General features: G+C 36.0%; 1 protein-coding gene across 3 annotated transcripts in view; it reads left to right on the plus strand.

The window, feature by feature from the left end:
- Nucleotides 1-27210, plus strand: part of LOC145660877 (glutamine--fructose-6-phosphate aminotransferase [isomerizing] 2-like) — a 364008-nt gene that overhangs the window by 156661 nt on the left and 180137 nt on the right. For all 3 annotated transcript variants that reach the window (XM_081726310.1, XM_081726317.1, XM_081726323.1), the window contains one exon: nt 26829-26944. In XM_081726310.1, the coding sequence (XP_081582436.1) occupies nt 26829-26944 (116 nt within the window). The remainder of the gene's footprint in view (nt 1-26828; nt 26945-27210) is intronic.

Below are 27210 nucleotides of genomic sequence, written 5' to 3' on the forward strand. Positions count from 1 at the left end.
CCACCTACACTTTAGGAAATGGTTTTATTTGCCCATTTACCTTGTAGGGAAATTCGGACAAAACACTGTCGTAACAGTATATAAAATAGGTGCTGGTATCCAGTGCCCGTGCCGTGGAAATTCAGCGCCCGAGGCGAGAGTATACGACGCGTCGCGACGGCGCCCCCGTAAATATGAGTGAGATCGACAGACCAGCCGCAAAGCGTCACCATGGTTGGCGCGATGCGTAAGAAAATTTTCAAAAATAAACCCTGATTTTCCTTGATTTTGAGCACTTTTTAATACTGTTTTCCTTCCATTTTATATATATATATATATTTCTCCTGAATTTTGCGCCCCCTTACTTTGACGCCCGGAGCCGTAACCACGCTCGCCCTCCCCCCCCCGGGGGGGGGGGCACAGCACTGCTGGTATCAAAGGTATTATTTGATCGAAATGCACGTAAGACACATTTTCAACAGTCTTGAAAATATTACCGCAATCGCTTACGGTCTTCATACGAATTTCCTTGACTTCTTCGTCCTCTTCCACTGGGCTTTGTGCAATAGTTGCATGTCTATGTTTTCTTTTTCTGTCCACTAGAGAAAAATTCCATCAACAAAAATGTTTACTGTGTTATATCTTCAACAGCTGGTCTAACACAAGCCTTGTTTACATGCAAACCTAAGTCGTCGCTCAGGATAGCTTCATGGCTTTCGGAATCATCATTTTCAGAATCTGAATAAAAGTCTGTTAGAAATTTAAAGATTTTATACGGATGAAGCTCTAATTTAAAAGTTCGACGAACTACCAAATTTTCGCTGTCAAATTGCAGTAATAATTGTTTTGATTGGGGACATTCAATTGACAAGAGCATTTTCCCGTCTTTATTCAAACGTTTTTTTTTTTTTTTTTTTTTTTTCAATTTCTGCTGATGATAGTAGTAAAACAGATATATTTTGAAACGAAGAGTTTAAAGCTGCTACGAAATTAGCAGCACATTCTACAATTACTTTGTTTTGTTTCACAAAGTTCCATACTGGCCGTTTTGTACGTACTTCAATCCCATCTACTGCTCCCTTGAAACGAACAGAAAGGTGACACTAATGATAATATTTATATGACATTTATTTTAAGTTAAAACATCATACTGACAGTAATACATAATCCTCTATTTAAGTAAATAATGTTCATGCTTAGAAAACTATTTTAGTACACATAGAAAAATTTTCTATCGTGAATAACCAATGTACACAAACTATCCCACCAGTGGCATGCCCACTGTCACGGGCAGGACAAGTTTTCAAATTGAAATAAATCGAAATATATTGTTAGCATTAGTCCAAAATTTGGTAAATGTGAAGTACACGTGAAAATTGTTACTTCTACTAAGTACGAACCACATTCACAAATTTAGTAATTCAGTACAATAACTTTTGGTAGTTTTCTGTCACGGGCAGGACACTCAAGTTGACGTTTATATCTTTAATGATATTATAAACAATTTTTATCCTGTAAACACTATTTCAACTGCAGCTTGTAGCAAAAAGAAGCATCTTGAATAGCTCGAAGTTACTTCAGCCAAACATGCAAAATATATCGTAAAATGTGGCCGATAACAAGAATAAAAATTTTCCTCCCAGCTGGCATGTTACAAATTCACAACTCAGACTTAAAATTTTACGTGAATTCTAAGTGTAAATAAGTTTTTCTTTGTGAAAAAGTAAATTTCGTTCTATTTACTTCATATATACGTAAAAATGCATTGATTTTGACAGTTTTCGAAAATTTGGGTTCAGGCTCACTTTCGCGTGGAATGGCCCTAGTAGGGAAAAGGTGAGAGAGAGAGACAAAGGTTATGATTAAAAGATAAAGGATGAGCACTAGCCTGATAGATCCGTCGAGACTGGCGTCGTCCTGTTCATCTGGAATGATGAATGTTTTCCCTTGGAACAGCCTGGATAGCTGGAGACAGTCAACACCTGGATCTCTATCCTGTTAATCTGCAAGGGGCGTCGAGTTCTCTCGTCTTCATGCGTTTCCGATTAGGTTTTCCCACATCTTCATTCCACTACTCTGCTAACAAACTTAAAGGTGTCTGCGGCGATGAACCGACAGAATGGTACTCTTGACTTATGGAGTCAGTCGTCCTCCAATGGTGGGATCTGTTTGTCTCCAATGATCGTGCACCTATCTTGATCGTATGTCGAATACCCCTTGTTGTTGTGTCCCCCTTGGTTTTGTGTCGGTGAAGAATGATGACTTTGGAGTTCAAAGAATCAGGAAGTATCAGGCTATGCTTGAAGGTATGCGGAAAGGAAAGAAGGAAGCTAGTCGAGTTTATTAACAAAAATGTGTTTACAAAAGCTGTCTGAGAATGTACAATCTTGATCAAAGTTTCTTTCCGATGAATTTTCAAAAGTTCATGATTCTGTCGTTGATAATGCAATTTAATAAAATAATAAAAATTAGCGAATTAAGTTAAGAGTTTACACAATTATCTCATGGTCACTTCACATCTAATACACAGTTACTTCACAATATATATATATATATATATATATATATATATATATATATATATATATATATATATACACCGGGTGCACCATTTATAACGTCCAACCTTTATAAGAGAAACCAAGGAAGGAAGAGAATCGAAACTTCGCACGAAGCAACTATAGGAAGGGGAACATTTATCCATATATTGGGTAACATCACCAGATAATATATATATTTTTTTAAATAGAATGACCTAAGTTTAATTTCATAATTCGAATCAGTAATGAAAACAAATACGAAAGAGATGTCACTCGCAGATCAGTGTTACATACTTTTTGAGAAATAACGTTAAGCATGTGTCAAATTTAAATACCTTTTACACACACAAGGAATGAAGTAGTAACTATTTGTCCACATTAAATTAAATACTGATAAAAACTCTTTAAGATAACTTCAAGTTTAGAAGGATCAGTTAAACAGTGTTGCCACAACAGAAGAGAAAAAAGTTGAGTTTGGAAATAGTGCAATAACTTAGAAAAGGTCACTAATACAGTATGGTTTAAAATTCGTAGATCAAAACAGCATGTCATAAGAAGCATTGTCACGTTTATTTGAGATTAATAAGTCAAGTACTTACCGAGATATTCGATATTTTGTAAAAGCTGAGAATTTTATGCTGTACAAGATGGTAACGATGTTTCAAAATTCCATTTCTTCTTCTCAGCGTTGGCGAAATCGTGAAGAAATATTTAAAACGAAATAAAACATTAATAAATGGATATACAATGAAATGAAACCCATTTGAGTTCTTGAAAGACTAATGAAACGTAATGTTGTGGATATAAATGGTTCTTGAGTCAGTAATACTAATTACAAATTGATACAAAGATTTACGAAAGTTACCTAATAGCTACTTTCGTGCGGTGAATATATTTATTCTCGTGCAACTTTAGGGGAGTAATATCGAAACAATTCAATATTATCTGTAAATATTACCGACTTGTTCCATTTTTTGTTTAAAACGCGAATGTGAACAGTTTGTTGGAATTGAAGCAATACAAATGGTTGGTGTACAAGCACAAGTTCTTTGGCTATGTGATAGCAGGTATGTGTAGCCAAGCGGGTGTAACCAAGAAAGTTATTCACTTCCTTTGCTTGCTAACACACGTCTAGGGGGGTCATTCGGAAGCAGTGTTCAAGAAATCCTACATACAAGAAATGCAAGAAGTCATAACTGGTATGCCTATTATCGCTAACAACATGGTAAATATTGCTTTGCGTTGACGCAATCCATTATGGAACGTGCCCACAAGTCTCTCGCATTACCCAGTAGGTTACGAAACAAATTTGTTTGTCCGGTATACTTACAAGCAAGGGGCGCGATATCGAGACTCGAATTGCGCAATAATAGTTACATATACTGAAAGACCATCAGGTAGTTAGTAAGTTACCAAATTATTAGCTGCAGTCCGCCAGTAGGGAAAAATTTATGGGACTGTAAAGTTCAGAGCCTGGCGTACGAAAACCACACAAAACTTAGCATTTGGCTTGTTCCTTTTTGTATTGACAAGAGATAATGAACTCTAACGTATTCCCATCACAGAACATAATGTTTGACATAAGAAAATCTGTGTGAGAAGCATTGTCAGTGTTGCCATCCATAGAAATTACACTGTTGCCAGAATAAAGATACCTCGAAAAACTTGCAAGCAAATAGTACGTGATCAGGACTTGCGTTACATAATACGGGTTATAAAGTATACTCTGAAGGAGCATCAAACATGAAGTGTCCACGTTATTAGCTGCAGTCCGCCAGTAGGGCAAAATTATGGGGCTGCAAAATGAACATGAGAGACTATGGCAAATAGAAGGAATAACCTGTTTGTGTGTGCAAAAGCAAATGGTATTATTTTGGGAAAGGGAGATAGCTATGTAAATGACAGTGTTAAGCCCAACAATTGATATGAAGAGCAGTAAGTATCGAGTGATCCAAACAAAAAAAAACTTAGTACAATATGCGCATCGGATGATAGCCATCGACGCGCAGTGATAACACATTTCTGTGGTAGGGGAGTCAAAGCTACTGAATTGGTGTCTGCAATGCTTCCGGTGCGATGTCCAGGTATCCCGCTTTATAGAAAGCAAAGCGAATCATGTTGCGGCGCAGGGGAGCGCAGAATTGGTACAGCGTGAACTGCTGGAGACGCAGGAAATTGTCACGGTGCCAGATGTTCGTTTCCTGCGATAAGACAATTGTGTCAGTGACGGACTTGACAAATTTCTTGTTAGGGCGGAAAAAGTACACGTCCAAGGGCTGCACCAGGCCTGTACATTCAGTCGGGATAAATCGCTGCAAACCAAGCTTTTCGCGGTATTCTTATTCGGGCAACACTGTTATTTCTATGGATGGCAACACTGACAATGCTTCTCATACAGATATTCTTATGTCAGACATCATGTTCTGTGATGGGAATACGTTAGAGTTCATTCTCTTCTCAATACAAAGAGGAACAAGCCAAATGCTAAGTTTTGTGTGGTTTTCGTACGCCAGGCTCTGAACTTTACAGTCCCATAACTTTTTCCCTACTGGCGGACTGCAGCTAATAATTTGGTAACTTACTAACTACCTGATGGTCTTTCAGTATATGTAACTATTATTGCGCAATTCGAGTCTCGATATCGCGCCCCTTGCTTGTTAGTACAGGTGAACTTTTACTCAGGAACTTAAGAATTTTAAAGTCATTTTCCCTAAGTATTTTTTTTTTAATATGTATATTATCATTTTGCTACCACATTATAAATCTCTGCAATGGTTAGTTGTATGAGTTGTAGCCTATATGTACCAATGAAGTAGGCATTATTCTGGAAATACATTATTATGTTTACCATAAAATTCTTTTATTTATTTATTTTACATTTCTACTTTGCCGACAGCTTGTCAAACAGCAAGTTATCTCCTTGTGTATTTGTCAGCTCATTTATTGAATGTGTAGTTCGAATAAGTTTGAAATACGCCACTTCATTTCATATCGAGCTCGAAATAATGTTTTAAGCACATATTTAGGAATATTTCTTATGAATTCAAAGGTAAATAAATTTACCAAAATGCAAGTAGTAATGGGGAAATGTAAGACTGACGTAATGTACTATACACAAGCTCACACACAACAATGCATGATACGTTTAACTCGTGTAATATAGTGCTAATGGGGTTCAGTAAAATTTTACTCAAGTAATATTTTCTTACTTTTTGGTTCGTCAACATAAAATATGTTAGGATAGGTAGGTTGGATTTGTTTAGCTTAGCAAAGTTTATATTTGATAAACTCCTATGATAGTTAATCAAACGTAAATAAAATATGTTAACCTATGCAGTAATATTACAGAAATCACCGGTTAAAGTTTTCTTTTACATACGCAGTAGCTAGGTGCTAATTAATGAATGTCTTAAAATGTTATACAGGGCTTCATTCTGCAGTAGATTGTGTAAACGAAATGTAAATTTTTACTTATTTGTTTGCGATACTTGATATGCAATTATAATTACATATCGCATTATTTGCGTTCCTCTGCGATCCGCAAATTTTACAGAGACTATTACGAAATTAGACACAGATACTGTTATTTAGCGTGGCTCCTAGACTGTTTGGCCCACTATATGATGGATCCTAGGAAATCTAGATTAAAAATCTCAACTTGTATGGCATCAGATTGCGTCATTTCCTGTGTTCGGAACGATCCTATGAGATTTCTCTTGTTTAGAGCAAGCTCTATTTTGAAAACTAAATTCGTAAGATTTCGATTTAAGCGACGTCAGGTGAGAGAAAGTGAAAACAAGCAACTGATGTGGTACGTTTTGCGTTTATTTCTGATCGCGCAGGCTTACTTTTGTTGAAAAGTTATAATTTGTCACTCATTTCTTTATTATTATTTCCTAAATGATTTGCGCTGAGCGACATGAAAATCTCAAATGGCATAGATAAAATTCAAAGGGACCATCAAAAACAATTATTGAAAAACATTTTTTCTTTTTTTTACGATTTGCCTATAAATACGACGTCCGTATGTATAGTATAAAAACTATAGTGCAAAAACACAAACCAACCTATGCTAGGTGGCCACTGAAAAGCACGAATGCTATCTGAATCAGGCAGGCCGAAGAGGGGGCCCGGCCTTTAGCAAGGAAGCAGGCACGTCAGCGAAGGTAGTGAGAACGAATTGGTTTTGTCAATGATGTGAGTTTGTATAGCACTTGTGATGTTATCATACTGCTAGCGCTTCACTTGTAAACATAAGTTACAGCTTCTGTAGAAATACACCGGTGGTGGAAAATGGTGTCACCGTTCATCTTTTATATGCACGCACTTAGGTAAATGTTTCACTGAAGGGGTCCAGGAGAACGGTGAAATACAACATTTACAGGAGAAATGGAAGTATTTAGACCTAACACACCGAAACCAAATTTAACCTAATCAAACTAACCTAAGCTAATTTTAATAGAACAAAAAGCGAAATTATATACCCCTATACAAGTATAATCTGACATAACATAATATAAGCTAACCTAACCGTAACTAACCTAAACTAAACTAGTGTGAACAGAAAGTACCGAAATTGTAACATTTCTTGGAAGAAATAGCTGGACTCCTTCTGCTAAACATTGTTCCTCACTTATTTCTTCCGTTGTAAAACACAATGATTTTACGATAGTAAACCTACACTTGTAAACGTAAAATATAGGTGTACTACTTTGTATTTAATTCTATTCCTTGCATCTGGTTCGATCCCAGCTCGCGCCGTGTGAACTTTGTGGTGGACAAACACCGTGTTCCTGGGTTTTCTCGGGGCTCTCTCGTTTCCTCCCACTTTTTTCATTCTACCATTTCACTCATTTCTCATCCTCATAGTTTCCTTTAGCCTAACCGGCGTAACATGGGACGTAAAACTCAGATTTAATTTCATTTTATTTCTATTCCTTGCAGAAATTTGCTTTTTATAAGCATGTCTTTTCATGCAAAGAATGGAATTTTACCTATAAATCTAAAATGTGTTGCGCCAAGAGTATACCAGCACCCTTCTGATCTTTTTTTAGAGGTATCCAATTTAACGATATAGCGCCTGGTATTAATATTAGTATGGTTGCAGTGTAGTTAGCATAGGAATTCATCAATCTTGTACTTTCGTTAAAGAGAACTATTTCATAATATTGGAAAATGTCATTCGGTCAGGCAAGAAAAGTCCTCACGTGTATAGCACAAAACTGTAGGATTCTCTACGAGATATGTCATAACATTTTTCCGAAGATAAATCCTAAGGTATTTCCTAGGATTTATCTCGTAGTGTATAGCTGCCCTTATTTGTTATGGTACCAAATTTCACAAAATTAAATCCCCACGTTAAGCGGGTTTGCATATCCAGGCTCCTAACTATGAAAACATTTACGCTCAGTCCAACCTCAATCATTTCACGAATTTGTTTTACGTATGTTATTAGGACATAATATCGATTGTGATTTATTCTAAAAACACTTTTATGCATTGCAAGAGCTGTAACGTCCAAATATTTACTGAGAACTCATAGTCGTATCGGAATAAACAAAAGCGAGTATGGAACAGTAAACTGCTTTCACAAGAGGCAAAAGAAAATGTGCAAAGGCATACAAAACGGTCGAGTGGTTTCGGTCGATATACTATCAATCACATGTTTGTGTGTTCAAACCCGGTTGTTTCTTTTTTAAGTGTCTTCCTATTTTCATCCGGAGGCTAAAAATATTTCTTTGAGTAACTCATTGAAAACTTCTTTTGTTTCAAGTTCGATTAGAACGGAACATTATATGAATTGCGAATCTTAAATCCATAACTTAAAAAAAAAAAAAAAAAAAAAAAAAAAAAAAAAAAAAAAAAAAAAAAAAAATGAAGTATACTCTACTCCATTATCCTCTGATTTGTAACGAAAAACTATTTATAAACAGTGGTGACTTCAGAAAATTATCCTTGGGGGAATTTTAATATGCGGGTGGAGGGCAAACATTGGCAGTCAACATTGAGCACGATCGAATATATGGTCCTGAAGGCGGAAATTTCTTAGCTCGAGAGGGGTCTCAAATTCTCCCTCAGATCATGTCCTGAAAGCATCATTGCTTAAAAGCTTTTTCTAACAAATATAATATTGCACTTGTTTCTCGTTCTACATTTAGAATTGGTAAAATCATAACTTATAGAGGATTATAATAAAAGCATAAAAATTACAATACCAATCATGTATAAATTATCCTGTAAGTTACCAACTTTGGGTCAGATTAAAACTCAAATATTTGTTTTCGGATTGCACTTAGAAGTAAGTCCTCTCTATATAATCCTGATTGGAAAGCCATGTATAACTCTAATTAATTAATCAATATTTATACATTTTTTTATTTTACTATTCAATATTATATACACTTTATTTCCAGAATCAAAATCTCGAAAATGTATATTGTAAGATTGCAGATTCGCAAATAAATGATTATTTATCATATATATTGGTCTCTATTCGAAATTCTATTTAATCGAATCCGACAAGAACACAGACAGAAACATCGAGAACAGGTGAAGAAAGTGAAAAAAAAGTGCACAACCCGGCAGGGACTCGAACTTAGTTCGAATGGTGCTTTATAAGCCGAACGCCTTAGACCACTCGTCTATGGTAACAACTAGTGGTTGTAGCAAAGGCTTCGAGTAGTGGTTCTTATTACAGAATAACATTTTCTATTGCCTAAAATTTAAACCTAATTTACATTGATATAATATATCTATTAATTTGTTTCATGAACACTTTTTCGTTACTTTGATGAATGATGTATGTTGTTGATATAGATTCTATTACACGTTCTTTCGTAAATATTATAGAAAGTATCAGGGTTATTTATGATCTTTCATGGAAATTGACTGGCGCATGCGCAGTACACAGACAGTTCAATTGGAAGGCGAGGAAGGAAACACTAACACACTGTTAGAATATTTCCCTCGCAAGCAGTAGTTCCCAACCGAGGGACAGCGGGACGCACTTCCTCCTCCTGGGGTGGCGTGAAGGGTTTACGAAGTCCCTTCGTTGTGTTATATTTCTTGAATGATTATGCACAATATCCAGTCACATCTTCTACACATTTGGAAGTGATAAATCGTAGTATAAATAAACCGTCGTCCACACACAGTGATTGTTGCTTTTCCAAGATTATAAACTGAAACGCTTTTTATTTCAATAGAATATAAAAGTTTCAATGGAAGGGGTTACACCCCCCTCAACCCCCTGGGTCTTTGATATGTCACCATCTAAACTGTAACTTTTAAGTTAGAATCGAAAAATTAAGACATGTGACCTACTAAATATATTTTTAGTTCATTATACATTTTCATAAATAAAACATCCACAATTACAATGACAGTAAATGCTAAGTAATTATTGCAAATCTTTGTACTCTCATTTTCCCTCTTTCTTCTCAACTGAACTTGAAAAATGTAAAAATGGGAGGTTAAGAGTTTCAAATATTACGTATATTTTAGCGTATTACGAAATTATATTTAATAGAATCCGGCAGGATCACAAACAGAAACGTCAAGAAGAGGTAAAAACCAAATTGTACTGTTCGAACTACTCTTGAATGGTGCCTCAGAATCTCTAGCCGAATGTCGGCTAATGTGACAAGTTAAAAATATAGTAAGCGTGTTTCGTGTTCAATCTTTTGTTACAGTATGAAATTTATTTTGTACTCTCTGAAGTTTAAGCCTATTTTGGCCTGATGTAATAGTCTGTTGAAATTGTTTTATGTTTACAGTATTCTTTACTTTGACGAATGATGTTAATATAGGTTCTATTACGTATTCGTTCATAAATATTACAACAATTGTCAGGATTATTTATGATCTTTCATGAAAACTGACTGGTGCATGCGCAGTAGAAACAGAAAGATGCACTTAACCGACATTTGTCATACACGCCAGAACGCAAATTTCTAACAGGTTCTGAAAATGCCTCGCTCTAAAGGTTGTGGAGAACTGTCTGTTGCTCTGAGAGGAGAAATCATAGGCCGAGCAAAAATGGGACAAACTGTGCCTCAGATTGCTAGAGATCTGGGATGTGACAAGAAAACTGTCAAGAAATGGGTTCAGCGACATGAAGAAGGTGGTGAATGGTTCAGGTCTCGGTCAGGAAGTGGAATGCCGAAAGTGGCAACTGCAGCTCAAAATCAAGCTTTAGTTACAGAAGTAATCAACAGACCTCTACGCCACACGTCAATCCTCTTGGACAAAGCCAGAGAGTATAATTGTTCTCACGAAACAATAAGAAGATTATTGGGGGCTGGTCTACACTGTTTAAGACCCGCTAGGAAGACTCTCCTGACTGAAACTCACAAGGCCAGACGAATGGAATGGGCACAGAATAACATAACCCAACCTCAGTCATATTGGGACTTAGTCATCTGGACCGACGAGAAGGTTTCCAAGTCTAACCAACAAGGCAGAGTTATATTGTATAGACCGCGCGGAAGCAGGTATGCTGAACAAAATATTATTAGAACTTCTTGTTCAGGACGAATATCAACACACGTTTGGGGATACATGACGGCTGCTGGTCCTGGAGATTTGGTTGCGGTGCCTGAGAGAATGAACAGCAGTGTTTACATTAATATCCTCGAAAATACGTTGTTACCGTCCTTAGAAAGAAACTTCCCCGAACAGGAAGAATATATATTTATGCATGACAACAGTGCTGTTCACACTTCCCGGCAAACACGAGAGTGGCTAAGTGAACATCCAGAGTTAATTTGTATTGAGTGGCCCCCTCTATCCCCAGATTTGAACCCAATTGAATCTCTGGGCCTACATGGTGCAAGAATGGGAAGAGAGACGTGAAGACAGAGACCAAACGTTTCTTCAAAATCATGTTATGGAACTGTGGCAACATTTTCGTGACACACTGTCGTATTGCTCGAGACTTGTATCTAATTGACTCTGGAGATGATTACACGAAGTACTAGTGTGTTACTTTTTGTGTAAACATTTATTTAAGTTTCATTTATTTATTATATTTTTTCAAGAGCAATACTTTCGTTCTTTATTCTTCTCCTTTGCTTGTTTACTTATTAGTTCGTTAAGACGTTAAGGAAGAGTAGTATATCTTCAAAAAGTATTTGTGAATTTACTTTGAACGTTTCTAGGAATACATTTACTTTTTTTCTTACTCTATATCATGCCAATATTACTTTCATTTCAGTTAATTAATAACTTTATTTCACATCTCGGATAAAAGTATTATTGTCTTTTTAACGATGTTTTTCCTTTTGATTGTGTAATTTCTAGTTTTGATTGAATTATCTCAATTCGAATGAATAAATCACATTTTGTTTATAGTCCCTTCCTTAGCTAGGTTCGAATTCGAGAACAATGTGGTGTAATTTACGTTTTTAATTCTTCATATTGTGCAATAATGAAAATATTAATTATTTTTCATGAGTCCAGTTGATCAGTGAGAACTTGGACAAACATTAACCTGGTGATTCTTTACGCAATGACAAGCGTGAAATACATTTTAGCTGTTCTTTATACTTAACAGCGATGAAACATTCTAACAGTGTGTTAGTGTTTCCTTCCTCGCCTTCCAATTGAACTGTCTGTGTACTGCGCATGCGCCAGTCAATTTCCATGAAAGATCATAAATAACCCTGATACTTTCTATAATATTTACGAAAGAACGTGTAATAGAATCTATATCAACAACATACATCATTCATCAAAGTAACGAAAACGTGTTCATGAAACAAATTAATAGATATATTATATCAAAGTAAATTAGGTTTAAATTTTAGGCAATAGAAAATGTTATTCTGTAATAAGAACCACTACTCGAAGCCTTTGCTACACTCACTAGTTGTTACCATAGACGAGTGGTCTAAGGCGTTCGGCTTATAAAGCACCATTCGAACTAAGTTCGAGTCCCTGCCGGGTTCAGCACTTTTTTCACCTGTTCTCGATGTTTCTGTCTGTGTTCTGGTCGGATTCGATTAAATAGAATTTCGAATAGAGACCAATATATATGATAAATAATCATTTATTTGCGAATCTGCAATCTTACAATATACATTTTCGAGATTTTGATTCTGGAAATAAAGTGTATATAATATTGAATAGTAAAATAAAAAAATGTGTAAATATTGATTAATTAATTAGAGTTATACATGGCTTTCCAATCAGGATTATATAGAGAGGACTTACTTCTAAGTGCAATCCGAAAACAAATATTTGAGTTTTAATCTGACCCAAAGTTGGTAACTTACAGGATAATTTATACATGATTGGTATTGTAATTTTTATGCTTTTATTATAATCCTCTATAAGTTATGATTTTACCAATTCTAAATGTAGAACGAGAAACAAGTGCAATATTATATTTGTTAGAAAAAGCTTTTAAGCAATGATGCTTTCAGGACATGATCTGAGGGAGAATTTGAGACCCCTCTCGAGCTAAGAAATTTCCGCCTTCAGGACCATATATTCGATCGTGCTCAATGTTGACTGCCAATGTTTGCCCTCCACCCGCATATTAAAATTCCCCCAAGGATAATTTTCTGAAGTCACCACTGTTTATAAATAGTTTTTCGTTACAAATCAGAGGATAATGGAGTAGAGTATACTTCATGTTTTTTTTTTTTTTAAAGTTATGGATTTAAGATTCGCAATTCATATAATGTTCCGTTCTAATCGAACTTGAAACAAAAGAAGTTTTCAATGAGTTACTCAAAGAAATATTTTCAGCCTCCGGATGAAAATAGGAAGACACTTAAAAAAGAAACAACCGGGTTTGAACACACAAACATGTGATTGATAGTATATCGACCGAAACCACTCGACCGTTTTGTATGCCTTTGCACATTTTCTTTTGCCTCTTGTGAAAGCAGTTTACTGTTCCATACTCGCTTTTGTTTATTCCGATACGACTATGAGTTCTCAGTAAGTATTTTGACGTTACAGCTCTTGCAATGTATAAAAGTGTTTTTAGAATAAATCACAATCGATATTATGTCCTAATAACATACGTAAACCAGGTTGAATTCGTGAAATCATTGAGGTTGGACTGAGCGTAAATGTTTTCATAGTTAGGAGCCTGGATATGCAAACCCGCTTAACGTGGGGATTTAATTTTGTGAAATTTGGTACCAATAGTTTCTAATGTTTGCATTTAGTGTTTACATGTACCCTTACGTATAAGGTTATGTCCTTGCAACTTTTCGGAATATTTTTTGCAATATATTCTACGAGGATCATTTAAAAAGTTCTGCACACTGAAAGGTTTTATGGAAGTAAATAATTTATTGTACAAAATACCTTTACATGCCTTCAAAACAAACTCCATTCTTGATTATGACAGCTTCCTAATGTGTTGGTAAATTCTGTATTCTGGATAAGACACCTTCATTGTTGAGGTGTCTGATCACTCAGGTCACCTTACTGAAAGCTTCCTCAATTAAATCAAAACTTTTTCCACGGAGTGGTTCCTTCAATTTGGGAAACATATCAAAGTCTGGTGGGCTCAAATCAGGACTATATTGGGTAGGGAAGTATTTCCCATCCATACTTGTGTTCCATCTAGTGTTTCTCTTACTTGTAGGGCAGTATGTGGTCTAGTATTATCGTTCAAAATGAAGACACTAGCTGCAAGCATTTCAGGCCTTCTTTCACGAATTTTCGAACGCAAAACATTTTGCAGAAACGCCTCGTACAGACGTCACGTGTGCACTCTATTGTAATCATCACTCCATATCATACGCGAAGATCGTCGTTGATGGTTGGCGATGGAATTTCTTCGGGCGTGGAGAGCCTGAACTTTTTATTGTGACGGCTGAGACTTCAGCTCTGGTTCAAAATCTTGTATCCACGTTTCATCAATTGCAACAGTCCTACGTAGAAACTGATCTCCGTCTGTTCGCTAACGTTGAAGGAATTCTTCTGCGATTCTTTTACGACATGCTTTTTGCTCTTCACTCAGATCATACGGAATCCATCTCATCTTCAACTTTTCATTAATGATTCTGTAAACTGAAGTGACAGACATTCTGGTCTCACATGCAATTTTCTCACATGTTATCGTCGATCTTCTCCCAAAATATCATTTACAATAATCTCAGAGGTGTAGTCTGTTGCAGTTATTGGTCTTCCACTTCTTGGGTTGTCCACAGTGGTTATACGACCTTCACGGAAACGACCTGAGCATCTTGATACAGTGCTACGATCCAACACACTATTTCCACAAACCTTTCGCAAAGCATTGTAAATTTCAGTTGAATTCATTCCACGTAGAGTTTCGATTTTGATATAGGAACGCTGATCATTATGTGTAACCCAACCTCAGTCGGGTTCACTACTGAATTTTTCACAACACAGCCAGGCGAACCAGCAAACACACACAATTGCCAAGACCAAACTCTCACAACTGACATAAAATTGAAATTCATCACACAATTCAAACGGTCGCGCGTTTGCTGTGTGCAAGACTTTTCATTTCACTCTTGTACTTACACCTAGACCCTCTCATTTCGTAAATGTTCGCGTGATTCAGGGTTTCGGTTTAACTTTTATGTGCTGACGTGTCAGTTTGCTACGGACGCAGTTCCACGTTAAGTAATCTTGAACTACAAGAATGTTACATCATAATGACCACGTAGCACAGGTTGGTGCGCGTTTTTCGTCCTTGTCTTCCTTTACACGCACACACACTGTGGCTGACATGCCTCCTCCGTACGGATACAACTCCGTGTAAGTTTCCAACTTCGTTCTGTTCAAGTAGATTAAATGTTAGTTTGTACGAGGGCCACTATTTATATTTTAAGCCTTGGCAACACTGATTGTAGTTAGGCGCTATTTTTGGTTTGGATATAAACGTTTGACATTGTTGACCAGAATGTACTTCAAATGTTTTGTCAAAAGCTTTATTTGTGTTGTTTACGTTGATTTCAATATTGCGTGACAACAGAGAAATGGAATTAACTCGTGAAAATTTTCGTGCGATGATTTATTACGATTTTCGACGTTGATTATCAAGACAAGAGTGCATCGATCAGCTTACTTCCACATTTGACGATGAAGCCCCATCCTTTGCCAATGTGAAACGCTGGTACTACGATTTTACTCGTGGCCGCCATTTGCTCATTGACGAAATTCTCGAAGGTCGTCCAAAATCAGTTGTTATCCGAGAAAACATTGATGCAGTGCAAGACCTAATACTGCAAGATCGTCATCTGACATACTGTGAGATTAAGGCAGACCTAGGCGTTAATTCCACCAGCATATATAAAATATTACATGATAATTTAACTGTGAGAGATGTTCTCGTTGGATCCCACATAATTTGACAAAAACTCAAAAAGAAGCTAGCGTCGATTAGCACACAAATGCAAAAGAAATAAAATAGCAGTGCTTCAAAAGACGATATATGATTGTAACAGGTGACAAATCATGGATATATACATATGAGCTGGAACGTAAACACCAGTCGACTGTATGGGTGTTTCAAGATGAAATCCAACAAAAGTTGTCGCTCGAAGCACATCGAAACAAATGGTCGTTTTTTTTTTTTTTTTTTTCTTCGGGAAAACTAGTAATGTGCCAACTGTGCCTTTAGAGGAACGTGTAACGGTGACGGTAACGGTGGAGGGTTTTAGTGGTTAAAATATGAAACAAAATTTTAATAACCTCCCGTTATCCGGAATCTCGGTAGCAGGAGCGCACACTCCGAAAACAGTGAATCAAGAAATAGTGAACTCAAATAAGAATACTAATATTAATACTACAACACTCTTGGGTCGTAATCGACAACTTACCATTCGAGCCTTCAATATAAATCTCCACACTGATGTTATTCACGAAGTTGTAAGACGTAGCGTGGACGTAGAGAGATGATGCAATCTAGACTCAGAATTCTCAGAATACAATTGCGTAAACTTGCTATTAAAAACCATCCGTATTTATTTACTATATTTGTTTCAATAATACCACATTCTATCACAAAATAGTATTCACATACACGACAGATAATGCTCACCACACATGAACAATCTTTTGACGTAAATAGTAGCTTCAATAATGACTTGGTAACGTCACCCACTTTAATTATTGATACCGTTCAACATAAAACTGAGATTGACAAGTAATTGAAAGAAATAAGATATATCAAACAAGAAAACATACAAAATACTATATAGAACAAAAGTAATAATAATACATGCAATAAGGTTTCTCTACTATTTAGTCTTTTCAGATTAAATGAAAGTCCAGACGACAGTAGCAAATTATATTATTTCAAATGTCTAGAAAGAAGTTTGATCTCTTATTTATATTTGTATTTATTATTCATTTATTATTTTTAATTATTTCCTTTTTACGGATGCACTGAACTATTATATTATACTTGCCACTTGATATAATTGTTTCTATCTTCCGTTCTGTCTTTGCCCGAACAGATGATTCACTAGTGAAATACTAATTTGAATGCAAAGTGACTAACTAACTGACACTTGATAGTCGCGACTGGCGAACTTTTATTTAAATTGAATTCAACTTATTACTGATATTTCAAACATTCTTCACAAATAAATATGTTAGCTAGCACAGTTTTCAGAAATAATGCAGTTATGTAACGATGTTATATCACTACTGTGGTTGTTAGATATTTTTATAGCTATAATTTGAAGTAATATTCCGCTATTATATAGGCCTATATCAAATATAGATTGATTTTCTTTCAAGCGCTTTTTATGGATATATGTTTCAAATTTGTGCTTAAGACGAAAAGAATTCAATGCAAAATAATGCGTTCATATTGTGCGCTCATTATATACATGACGTTTTATATTTACTAATCCTCTAGAGTGTATACAAATTATTAACTTCTACTAATATTGACTGGTGCAAGAAACTTTATATTTATTTTTTGTATCACTGATATGCAGTATCCAATAAAATAGATTAAGTCATGAGTGAGGTATTTGAAATTAATAATATTATATCGGTTTACATAAATAATGTATCAATATTGTAGATTTACCTTTTATATGCGCATATGTTTCTACGGTAATATCAAAAGAATTCTATTATGTTACGAATGCTAAGCATGCTTTAGTGTGTCGTATACCGTATACACATATTACTTGTTTTAATTCTTTTCGTTGACATTAGTACGTGACATGCGATGTTTACTTGCAGGGTCTTGTTTCTTCACGAATATGGCTTACTTGTTATTTTTCGAGCACATTCGTTTTTCTTACCTTCACCGGCAGGTTGAAGCACGTATTTACATTTCATCGTACCTCTTATGCTTTTCACTTTACTATTACATCACTTAAAATGATTTTTCAGCTGCATTTCTCTTCTATTCTTCTCCAGCTGCCTGCCACCTGCTCCTCTTCTCACACTGCTGTCGATTCAACCTGCTGCTCCCTGATCATGTGTTGACAATGTTGCCAGTGAAGTTTAGACAACATTGGGGAGTTCAGAAGGTTACTGAACAGAGCGCTCAGTCACACCGCTCGAAGTGAGCGAAATGCAAAACTTGCGAAAACAACACGTATCCAAATGCTGATGGGGCAGCATGTCCTGTCACAAACGTAGAACGGTCAACTCTGAATGGTACACAACAATTTGTTTGCCGAAGGTCTTTGGTAAATACGGAAAACAAACAAGCACCGCCGTCAAATCATTCTTCATCAAGACAATGCTCTCTCACATCTCGTCTAACAACAAACTATTTGAACACTCAAAAAAACGAATAGATGGGGCATCCGCCGTACAGTCCTGATGTGAAACCCAATGACTTCTTGTTCCCGAATGTCAAAAATAAATTGCGTGGACAACGATTTTCGTCGGCGGAAGAAGCCGTTTATACGTTCAAAAACCACATTATGGATGTTTTCTAAGATGGAAAAAATGCTCGGACAAATGGTTCGAACGAATGCAAAAGTGTGTCGATCGTAAAGGAGAATATTTCGAAAAGCAATAAATCAATTTTCAGTGACAAATTAATGCTTTTTCATTGTTAGGTCCAAATATAAATAGTGGCCCTCGTAGTGACCACCTTGCAGAGGTTTGTACATATTTTTCCGAGAATCTGTATTCAATTATTGTGAAGCATTGTAGAGAAAGCAAAAGATGTATAACGATTTTTTTATGTTTTTTATTGAGTTATAATAGGAAAATTGTGTCGTTATGACTTCTTAAAGTTAAGCCGCTTACTTCCGGTGCTTGGAGTCCCTCGTACGATTCCCGACCAAGTAAGTTTGTGGTGGATAATATCGTGTCCATGGGGTTGTTGGGTAATCTCGCTTCGTCTCACATTCTCATCCCACCAATTCTTCCATCATCACTCACTTGCCTTAATCATTGTCGCCTTAACCTAAATGGCATAATCGCGGGACGTTATACAGAAAGTTAAGCTGAGCTAAGGAATACGATGTCGCATATAATGTACAGAAGAACGATGTAATATTCTCTCACACAGTATATTTACACTATATTTGATTACGAACATACCCATCTTTGTTAACGCGCCTGTTTCTTACAGACACCTCGAGTTTACACTAGTGTCTCCCTGTCCTGACTTAGTTAAATACCTTCTTGCCTTTTGTGGTCATCCAACACAGATTTGATTTTTTTTTTTTTACACTGTACTCGTTTACGCGCCAGCTCACTACGGATGCGCCCCTTCATGGATCAGGTTTTCCATTCCTTGACCAATCAGATACATTTCTTAGTTTTAATGGCCACCTAACAGGTTGTTTGGTGTGTGTGGTTCTTTTATGTCGTATATCTGCATGCTGTATTATTACCCATAATGTTTGAGTCCTCATAAGGGAATCTGCACCTACGAATCAATAAATGCAACTCGCTTCTTAAAAAAACAATTTGTAAATTAGTTTTAGTTAATTTCGTGGTGAATAAAATGCAAAAGAAAGTTGTATATGTATCCCTAAAATAGGAGAGTACGTAGTATAAATATTGAATGATCTGAAAAATTTTGCTACCATTTAACAGAACTTAGCCAATGTATTTCCAATTAAAATTTGACAAGTATTAATATCTACGTTTTATTGTCTTTCTTATCTATATTCAGGAGAAAGACATTAAAATAAAGAAATATATGATTATCAAGAAACAATTATTCATAGCATACATTACAAGCTTCATAAAACAGAAAAAAGTATTGTGGTTCCTTATTTTAAATGATTTCCTTTAGTTCGACATGTCACATAATACAACTTCAGATTATTACCTTAATATTTTCCAACGCGGAGGGAAAACAGAGAATTTTGAGACAGCGTTACCATCTTGTACAATACAAAATCCTCAGCTTTTACAAAATACGAAATATCTCGGTAAGTATTTGACTTATCAACCTCAAATAAACGTGACGATGGTCCTTACGATATGATGATTTGATCTATGAATTTTAAACCATACTATACTAGTGACCTTTTCTAAGTTATTGCACTATTTCCAAACTCAACTTTTCTCTCTTCTATTGTGGCAACACTATTTAACTTATCCTTCTAAACTTGAAGTCATCTTAAAGAGTTCTTATCAGTATTTAATTTAATGTGGACAAATAGTTATTAATTCATTCCTTGTGTGTGTAAAAGGCATTTAAATTTGACACATGTTTAACGTTATTTCTCCAAAAGTGCAACACTGATCTGCGAGTGTCGTCTCTTTCGTCTTTGTTTTTATTACTGATTCGAATTATGAAATTAAACTTAGGTCATTCTATTAAAAAAAAACTTTATATTGGGTTGGCAACACTGTTTATCTGGTGATTTTACCCAATATATGGATAGATGTCCCCCTTCCTATAGTTGCTTCGTGCGAAGTTTCGATTCTCTCCCTTTCTTGGTTTCTCTGTTATAAAGGTTGGACGTTATAAATGGTGCATCCGTATATATATATATATATATATATATGTATATATATATATATTGTGAAGTAACTGTGTATTAGATGTGAAGTGACCATGAGATAATTGTGTAAACTCTTAACTTAATTCGCTAATTTTTATTATTTTATTAAATTGCATTATCAACGACAGAATCATGAACTGGTATATATACAGAGGGTTGATTAATTCGTGTGTCAATTTCATTTGTTCACTGTGCAAAAGTGGTATGAAGTAAAGCCGTGCAATTTGGTGTAACTTTAGACGAAGGACATAAGTTTCGTTTTGCCATAGATGCATGTCACTTGTACTAAAAATTGAAGAGATATAGGGTCAGAGGTCAAGTTTCGATTTTTCCTTATGAGACTGCAATGGTAAACTCTGAAAAAGCCTGAAAAAACACAAATCGAAGTGATAACAAAGAAAAAGCTGTATGGTATGATTCTATGTGGCAAGCCGACCAAATATGCGTCAATCAAGTGTCAAGGTCAGAGGTCACGGTCAGATCAAGGTAACCTGTGATCTTGATCTGAAAGGGACCTCTGAGCATGACGCTTGATTGACGCATATTTGGTCGGCTTGCAACATAGAATCATACCATACAGCTTTTTCTTTTGTTATCGCTTCGATTGTTTTTTCAGGCTCTTTCAGAATTTACCATTGCAATCCCATAAGGAAAAAATCGAAACCTGACCTTTGACCCTAAATCTCTTCAATCTTTAGTACAAGTGACATGCTTCTATGGCGAAACAAAAATTATATTCTTCGGCTAAAGTTACACCAAATTGCACGGCTTTACCTCATACTACTTTTGCACAGTGAACAAATGAAATTGACACACGAATTAATCAACCCTCCGTATATATATATATATATATATATATATATATATATATATATATATATATATATATATATATATATATATAGATAGATAGATAGATAGATAGATAGATAGATATAAAATATACAGGGTGGTCCAAAAGTAGGAATACACCCCTGCATTGATCAAGTATAACTTCTAGCTTATGAGTTATTTGCTTCGGCTTTTCTGAGCTTAAGGTATAAGTAAAAAGGCTTTAAGAACAAATAATAATGAAACTGATGGATAACAATAAGAAATATGAAATACAGTGAGCTGATGAGTAAAGGATTATATGCCTACTTTTGGGCCACCCTATATATATATATATATAACTCAAGACGCACAAAGGTACGAATTATCGTTTTGCACAAATTTAGTTGAAAATCATATTTCAGGTTATTAAGGATGGAAGAAAATATAATATTGTTTGTAAATAAAAACTCATTAAAATACCCAAACAGTTTTAAAATACTCTACTACATGCAAAGTAAAGGATGTTTCCATTGAAACCGGTAGAATGTAAATCCAACTATTAGTCATATAATTCCTTACAGTGTAATCCAACAATCTACCCTTAACCGAGAGGAGGCGAATGAACAGGTGAATTTAGAAGCTTACATAATATCGGGCTTCACATACAATCATCAAATTACATTACTTTCGGGCTTAAAGGTAATTAAATAGCATATAGATAATACTAGGGTACAACTAGTTCGTCTGGAATGGGTGGGACGTCGTGGAGCAAGGAAAATGTACTGTATTACATACAGTGAAAGTTGGAAAGCCGAGGCAAATTTGGCTTGGCAGAACATAATTTCCAATGGAATGGTTTCGTGTTCAATTGGATGTACCTTCAAGCTCCTTACGCTATATAAAATTGAGTAATTAGCTATTAAGAGAAACAAATGCTGCAATATACAGGGTGCGGCAGCTATTTGAGAACAAAATAACATCCACGGAAAAAGGAAAAGAGACTGAAGATAGAGCATTTGTGACCATTGAACGTTCTGTACACTTGAAGACAGACCCAATATAGGTTATCATCCAATGAAACTGCCATCTGCCGCAATAACAGTCTCTAAACGGTGCCGAAACCGTTGGCAGGCATGAATGAGGTGGGCCCTGACAATGTTTATCATGGCATCCACAATAGTTGCCCTGAGAGCCGCAAGGGTGTTTTGTGGATGCTTATTGGAGGTCCTCTTAACTACGCCAAGGACGTAAAAGTCCGAAGGGTTGACACCAGGGGAGCTGGGAGGCCACACGTTTGGGGTGACGTGGTCGTGAAAATTCGTGGCCAACCATTCTTGGGTTGAGTGGGCCGTATGGACGGGAGCGGAGTCCTGCTGGAATACATATGGCCTGCCACATGCTATAGCAGTAATCCATGGCTGCACAACCATCTTTAACACATCGGTGTAAGCAACGGCGTTGACTCTGGCACCTTGACTAAAGAAATGTGGAGACAACACGTCGCCCTCACTGCTCACAACCTCCATAACCATCACAGAGGCGGGAAACTTGGTGTGCATGACGGTAGGAACTTCTTCGGCTGTTTTACAAAGCCACTGATCATTTCTGCGGTTCGCCTTCTGGTTCTGGACGAAGATTTTCTTATCCGAGAAGAACCAGAGCATTTCTGGCTGCTCCGAATGTTTAAGCTTGTTCAAAAGGCGCCTGGCGTGGGTCACTCTATTCTCCTTGGATCTTGCAGACATGAACTGGCCTCTCCGCATCACGTACAACTTGTAACGGAGGTGTTCATGCACCACACGTCGAATTGTGGCCTCGTCAATCTGCTTCTCCCTTCCGAATGCTCTCGTGGTTTTCCCTGGGTCCACTTCGACAACAGCTTGGACGGAACCGATGAAGTCGGGCGCCTTAGTAATGCACGAGCGCTGACAATGTCGTTTCCTGTGGGAAATGGGTTCCACATCACCACTGGTGGCCTCCAGTTCTCTCCGAACTTTGAAGACGAATGACCGAGCGACTTTCAAGAAGGCAGCGATGTTGGAATCGGCGTGTTCTGCGGCCAAGGAGATGATGACTGCATGCCTCTTCATTTCCTGGGTTAGCTTAGGGTTTGCCATGTTTACCTGCAACATAAAAGGATGTGTTACAATGACATACAGGATACTCTGTCACTCATGCTATGTGTTCTCAAATAGCTGTGTATATATAATTATGGCCGTTATGATGAGATGACTGCTATGTAGAATCCAAAGAAAGCCATACAAGACGTACAATTTGCAGTATTTATCAGTTGTCAGTGTATGGTATTAATACTGATAAATAATGTACTAGCGAATAATTTAATCATTTGATTACTCTTGCTGCGTGAAATGCTGAGCAGTAAAGACCGAAAAAGAATGAGAGGTAATATTGCCTAAGTAATATACAGTGTTCTAATGTACTGTATTTTATTATTTTCTCAGAGTTGTACGAGCGTGTTCTTGGTCACTGAAACTCAGTTTATAAACAAAAGTAAATAAATAAATAAAATAAAATAAAATTTAAAAAAAAGGATTCCAACTCATCCTAAAGTGATCCTACATTAGTATTCTAAAGTATTGCACGCCTAAGAAAAATTTGAAATTTTCAAATGTGTGACCTTTTTTAAAGACAAATCATTATTTGCTGTATGTTTTGTTGAACCACTATACTCGACAACTGACTGAAAATTAATACATATGAAACTTGTAATGAAATGGAATTTTAGTATTTTATTCAAGTGGAATTTGATAACAATATTCATACATTGCGTATTACACAATGACATTCATTTTTTATGTTATATATTACCAGAATAGATTGTTGTTCAAATATTTGTTACAATTGTTATTTGTTTGCTACTCAACTCGTATATAAATGATAATTTTGATACAAATTTGTTTCGGTACAAACGCTTAGTACTTTGTTGTACCACCATTTACTTTAATGACTGTCTTCAGTCTTTGTGGCTTTAAGTCTATCAGATCTCTCTCAATATTATTGTCGATTTTGTGATTCTATACATTCACAATCACTTCCATAAATTCGCGTTTGGTGCCAGGACTTCTCTTTTGAATCTTTTTCCCCATCAAGTGTCACAAATTTTCAGTCAGATTAAGGTCTGGTGAACTACACGGCAATAGCAAAACATCTATACCCAATTCAGACATGACAGATCGAATCTGCAGAACAAATAAAGGTTCGCAGTATTGCTCAATACTGGCCTGAAAAACATATTAAAAATATAAATAATAAAATTTCTCAGGGAAGATAATATGAATTTACCTTTTTTGATGTGTGGCACGGTGTTAAGCCCTGCTGAAAAATCCACTGATCATCCTGGAAAGCATTGCAAGCTGTGTTCATCAGAGGGCGCCTGATATTGGTCACTATTCATGTTCCCTTAACAAAATATAGTCGCCCAACACCTTGGTAAGTCATTGCTCCCCACACCATAACCGAAGGAGCATGTTTCACTGTTGTTGAGGGCACCCCATTCATGCGGTTCGCATTTAATAAGCTGCTATCTGTCATTCATTATGGAAAATCGACTTTCGTCGGAGATCATACCGTTCTCCATTGCTTCTCTGTCCATTTTTCGTACTGTTTAGCCCATGTCAATGTTTTTCTTCATCATTGCAGTTGTCAAAAATGTCTTTTTCTTTGCAACTCTTGACTTCATACCCATTGCACAAAGTTTTTTTTTTTTGTGTGTGTGTGTGTGTGTGTTACAACTGATGAGCTCGCTTAAACTATCGCTAGTTTCCATTTTTCCGCGAGCTCTGATGAGATGGCTGTACTGTTTCTGCGGCTCAAACGAGTATTTCGTTTTCTCGGGATGAAAAAAATGTGTGGGCGACCACACCTTGGCAAGTTTTTCATGCTGTCGATGATTTTCAGCTTCTTGAGATTGCGGCTGACCTTGAACACTTCAATCTTTTCCAATCTCAGTATTGTTTAAGCCTTCTCTACTTAATGCTTGTGTACATTTCTTCTTCCTCAGTGTTAACTCGTGAGTTTTTACCATGTTAATACTTCACGCGCACAAAATAAATAGATAAAAGTAAAATAACAACACATTCAGAACACAATATTACCTGCAAGCTCCTCTTTAAACAAACTGATAACTCTGCCACGTGACTCGGATGACTTAATACCCTACCACGTGATACTGACAATTTAGCAGTGTAGCCAAATATGGTAAAAATATATCTCCAAATTATTCCTTATATTTATTTATAAGTTATGCATACTGCATTCAACAATTATTTTATTCCGTAAAATACAGGAAAAGTTCACATTTTCATCCATGCTTGCAATACTTATTAGAACAGTAATGTACATACAGATTCACGAACTTATACCCAAAACATCTTTACAAAGTTTCTCTGTTCTTTATCTGGTAGTGATTTTGTGTTTTGTAGAGGCTTGGATCATCTGTTACCCAATATGCTTCGTTTTTCGTTTTCTTTGTTTCGTTCATTTCATGCACTTCTTATGACTGATTTCTAATTCCAATTATATGTTTATTTGGTTGCAATGCTCATATTGTCTGTTCTTCTTATATATTATACCTGTTAGTATAATACATAAGAAATTATGGCTCCGAAACTAAAAACAGAGATTTCACTCGCTATCTTTTCTAAAGCTTCTTGTCGCATATGCTTATTATGGTACAAAGGACCTTTAACTTTGTACAAACAAGGATGCTCCTCATATTTTGCAATCAGCATAATAATAGCATCCCTAATCCAACTCATTTTTGGTTACTACAACTCAATTTCACAAACAAAATAGAACATGGATATTTGGCACAAAATCTTTTGCTTCCTTTTAACACACCACGGCGCTGCAATCGGATCAGAAATGGCTACGAAATAGAGCAGGTTGTATCGACAAGAAATGCCATAGAATATGCCATGGCATGGGAAATGCTATAGCATTTGCTACTTTAGACGGTAGCATATCGATGATACGATTTTTGCTACGAGAAATGCTACAATAAATTCTTCCGTCTAAAACTAGCCTTAGACGATTTTGATACTAAAATAAATCAATGGAACATACATAAGTTCTGAACTTCCTAAGTCCTAAAAGAAAAGAATCCAATGTTGATATGGTTGTACCGAAAGTACAATTACCGAAGACCTTCCATTAAGGACTTGCTGAATCTTATGACTTCTACATTTTTAAGACTTACGAACGTCACCTGTGGTAGAGAACACTAACTTTTGTGCAGGAAGTGGGTCAGATTAAATGCACAAACTCTGGAACGAGTCGCACTGTGCATTCTACATTACACGAGTTCTTGATAATTTGAGACCGTATCTTTAGTACCACTTCTGGCAGAGCATGTTTTTTATATACATTCTGTAAATAAATTTTGGACCCAAATCTAATGTACATATTCATCTAGAAGAAAACTTAAGAAGTACTCATTGTAAGATTGATTACAGATAAACTTTGTTGTGATCTTGTTTAAAATGGATTATCCTATTAAGAAATATTAAGTCTATCTAAGTGATCGTTTGTTTTGCAGGAAACTTCAGTTCATTTATGCAGAAGGAAATTTTTGAACAACCAGAGTCCGTGGTAAATACAATGAGAGGTCGTGTAAATTTTGAATCAGAGCAAGTTGTGTTGGGTGGTATTAAGGTGCGTATAGATTAATTATATTTCAGATACAGAATTAGGAAGATTAATGTCTCATGTATAGGTTAGCGGGTCAGTGGTCTAGGACATGATTTAGTGATTAGAAACAGCGGAATTGAATTTACTTTGTGCTGCTCCATTTTATTTGATTTTGTATTTTCACATATAGCGGTAATAAACAGTAAGTCTTTTCTTTTTTCTTTTTCTTTTCTTTTTTTTTTAATATCTGGTGCTTCATGTTTCGATAAGAACAAATTACATAACAAATA

Source organism: Thermobia domestica, chromosome 1 (assembly GCF_964235325.1).
Source record: "Thermobia domestica chromosome 1, izTheDome1.hap1.1, whole genome shotgun sequence".
Classification (NCBI taxonomy): domain Eukaryota; kingdom Metazoa; phylum Arthropoda; class Insecta; order Zygentoma; family Lepismatidae; genus Thermobia; species Thermobia domestica.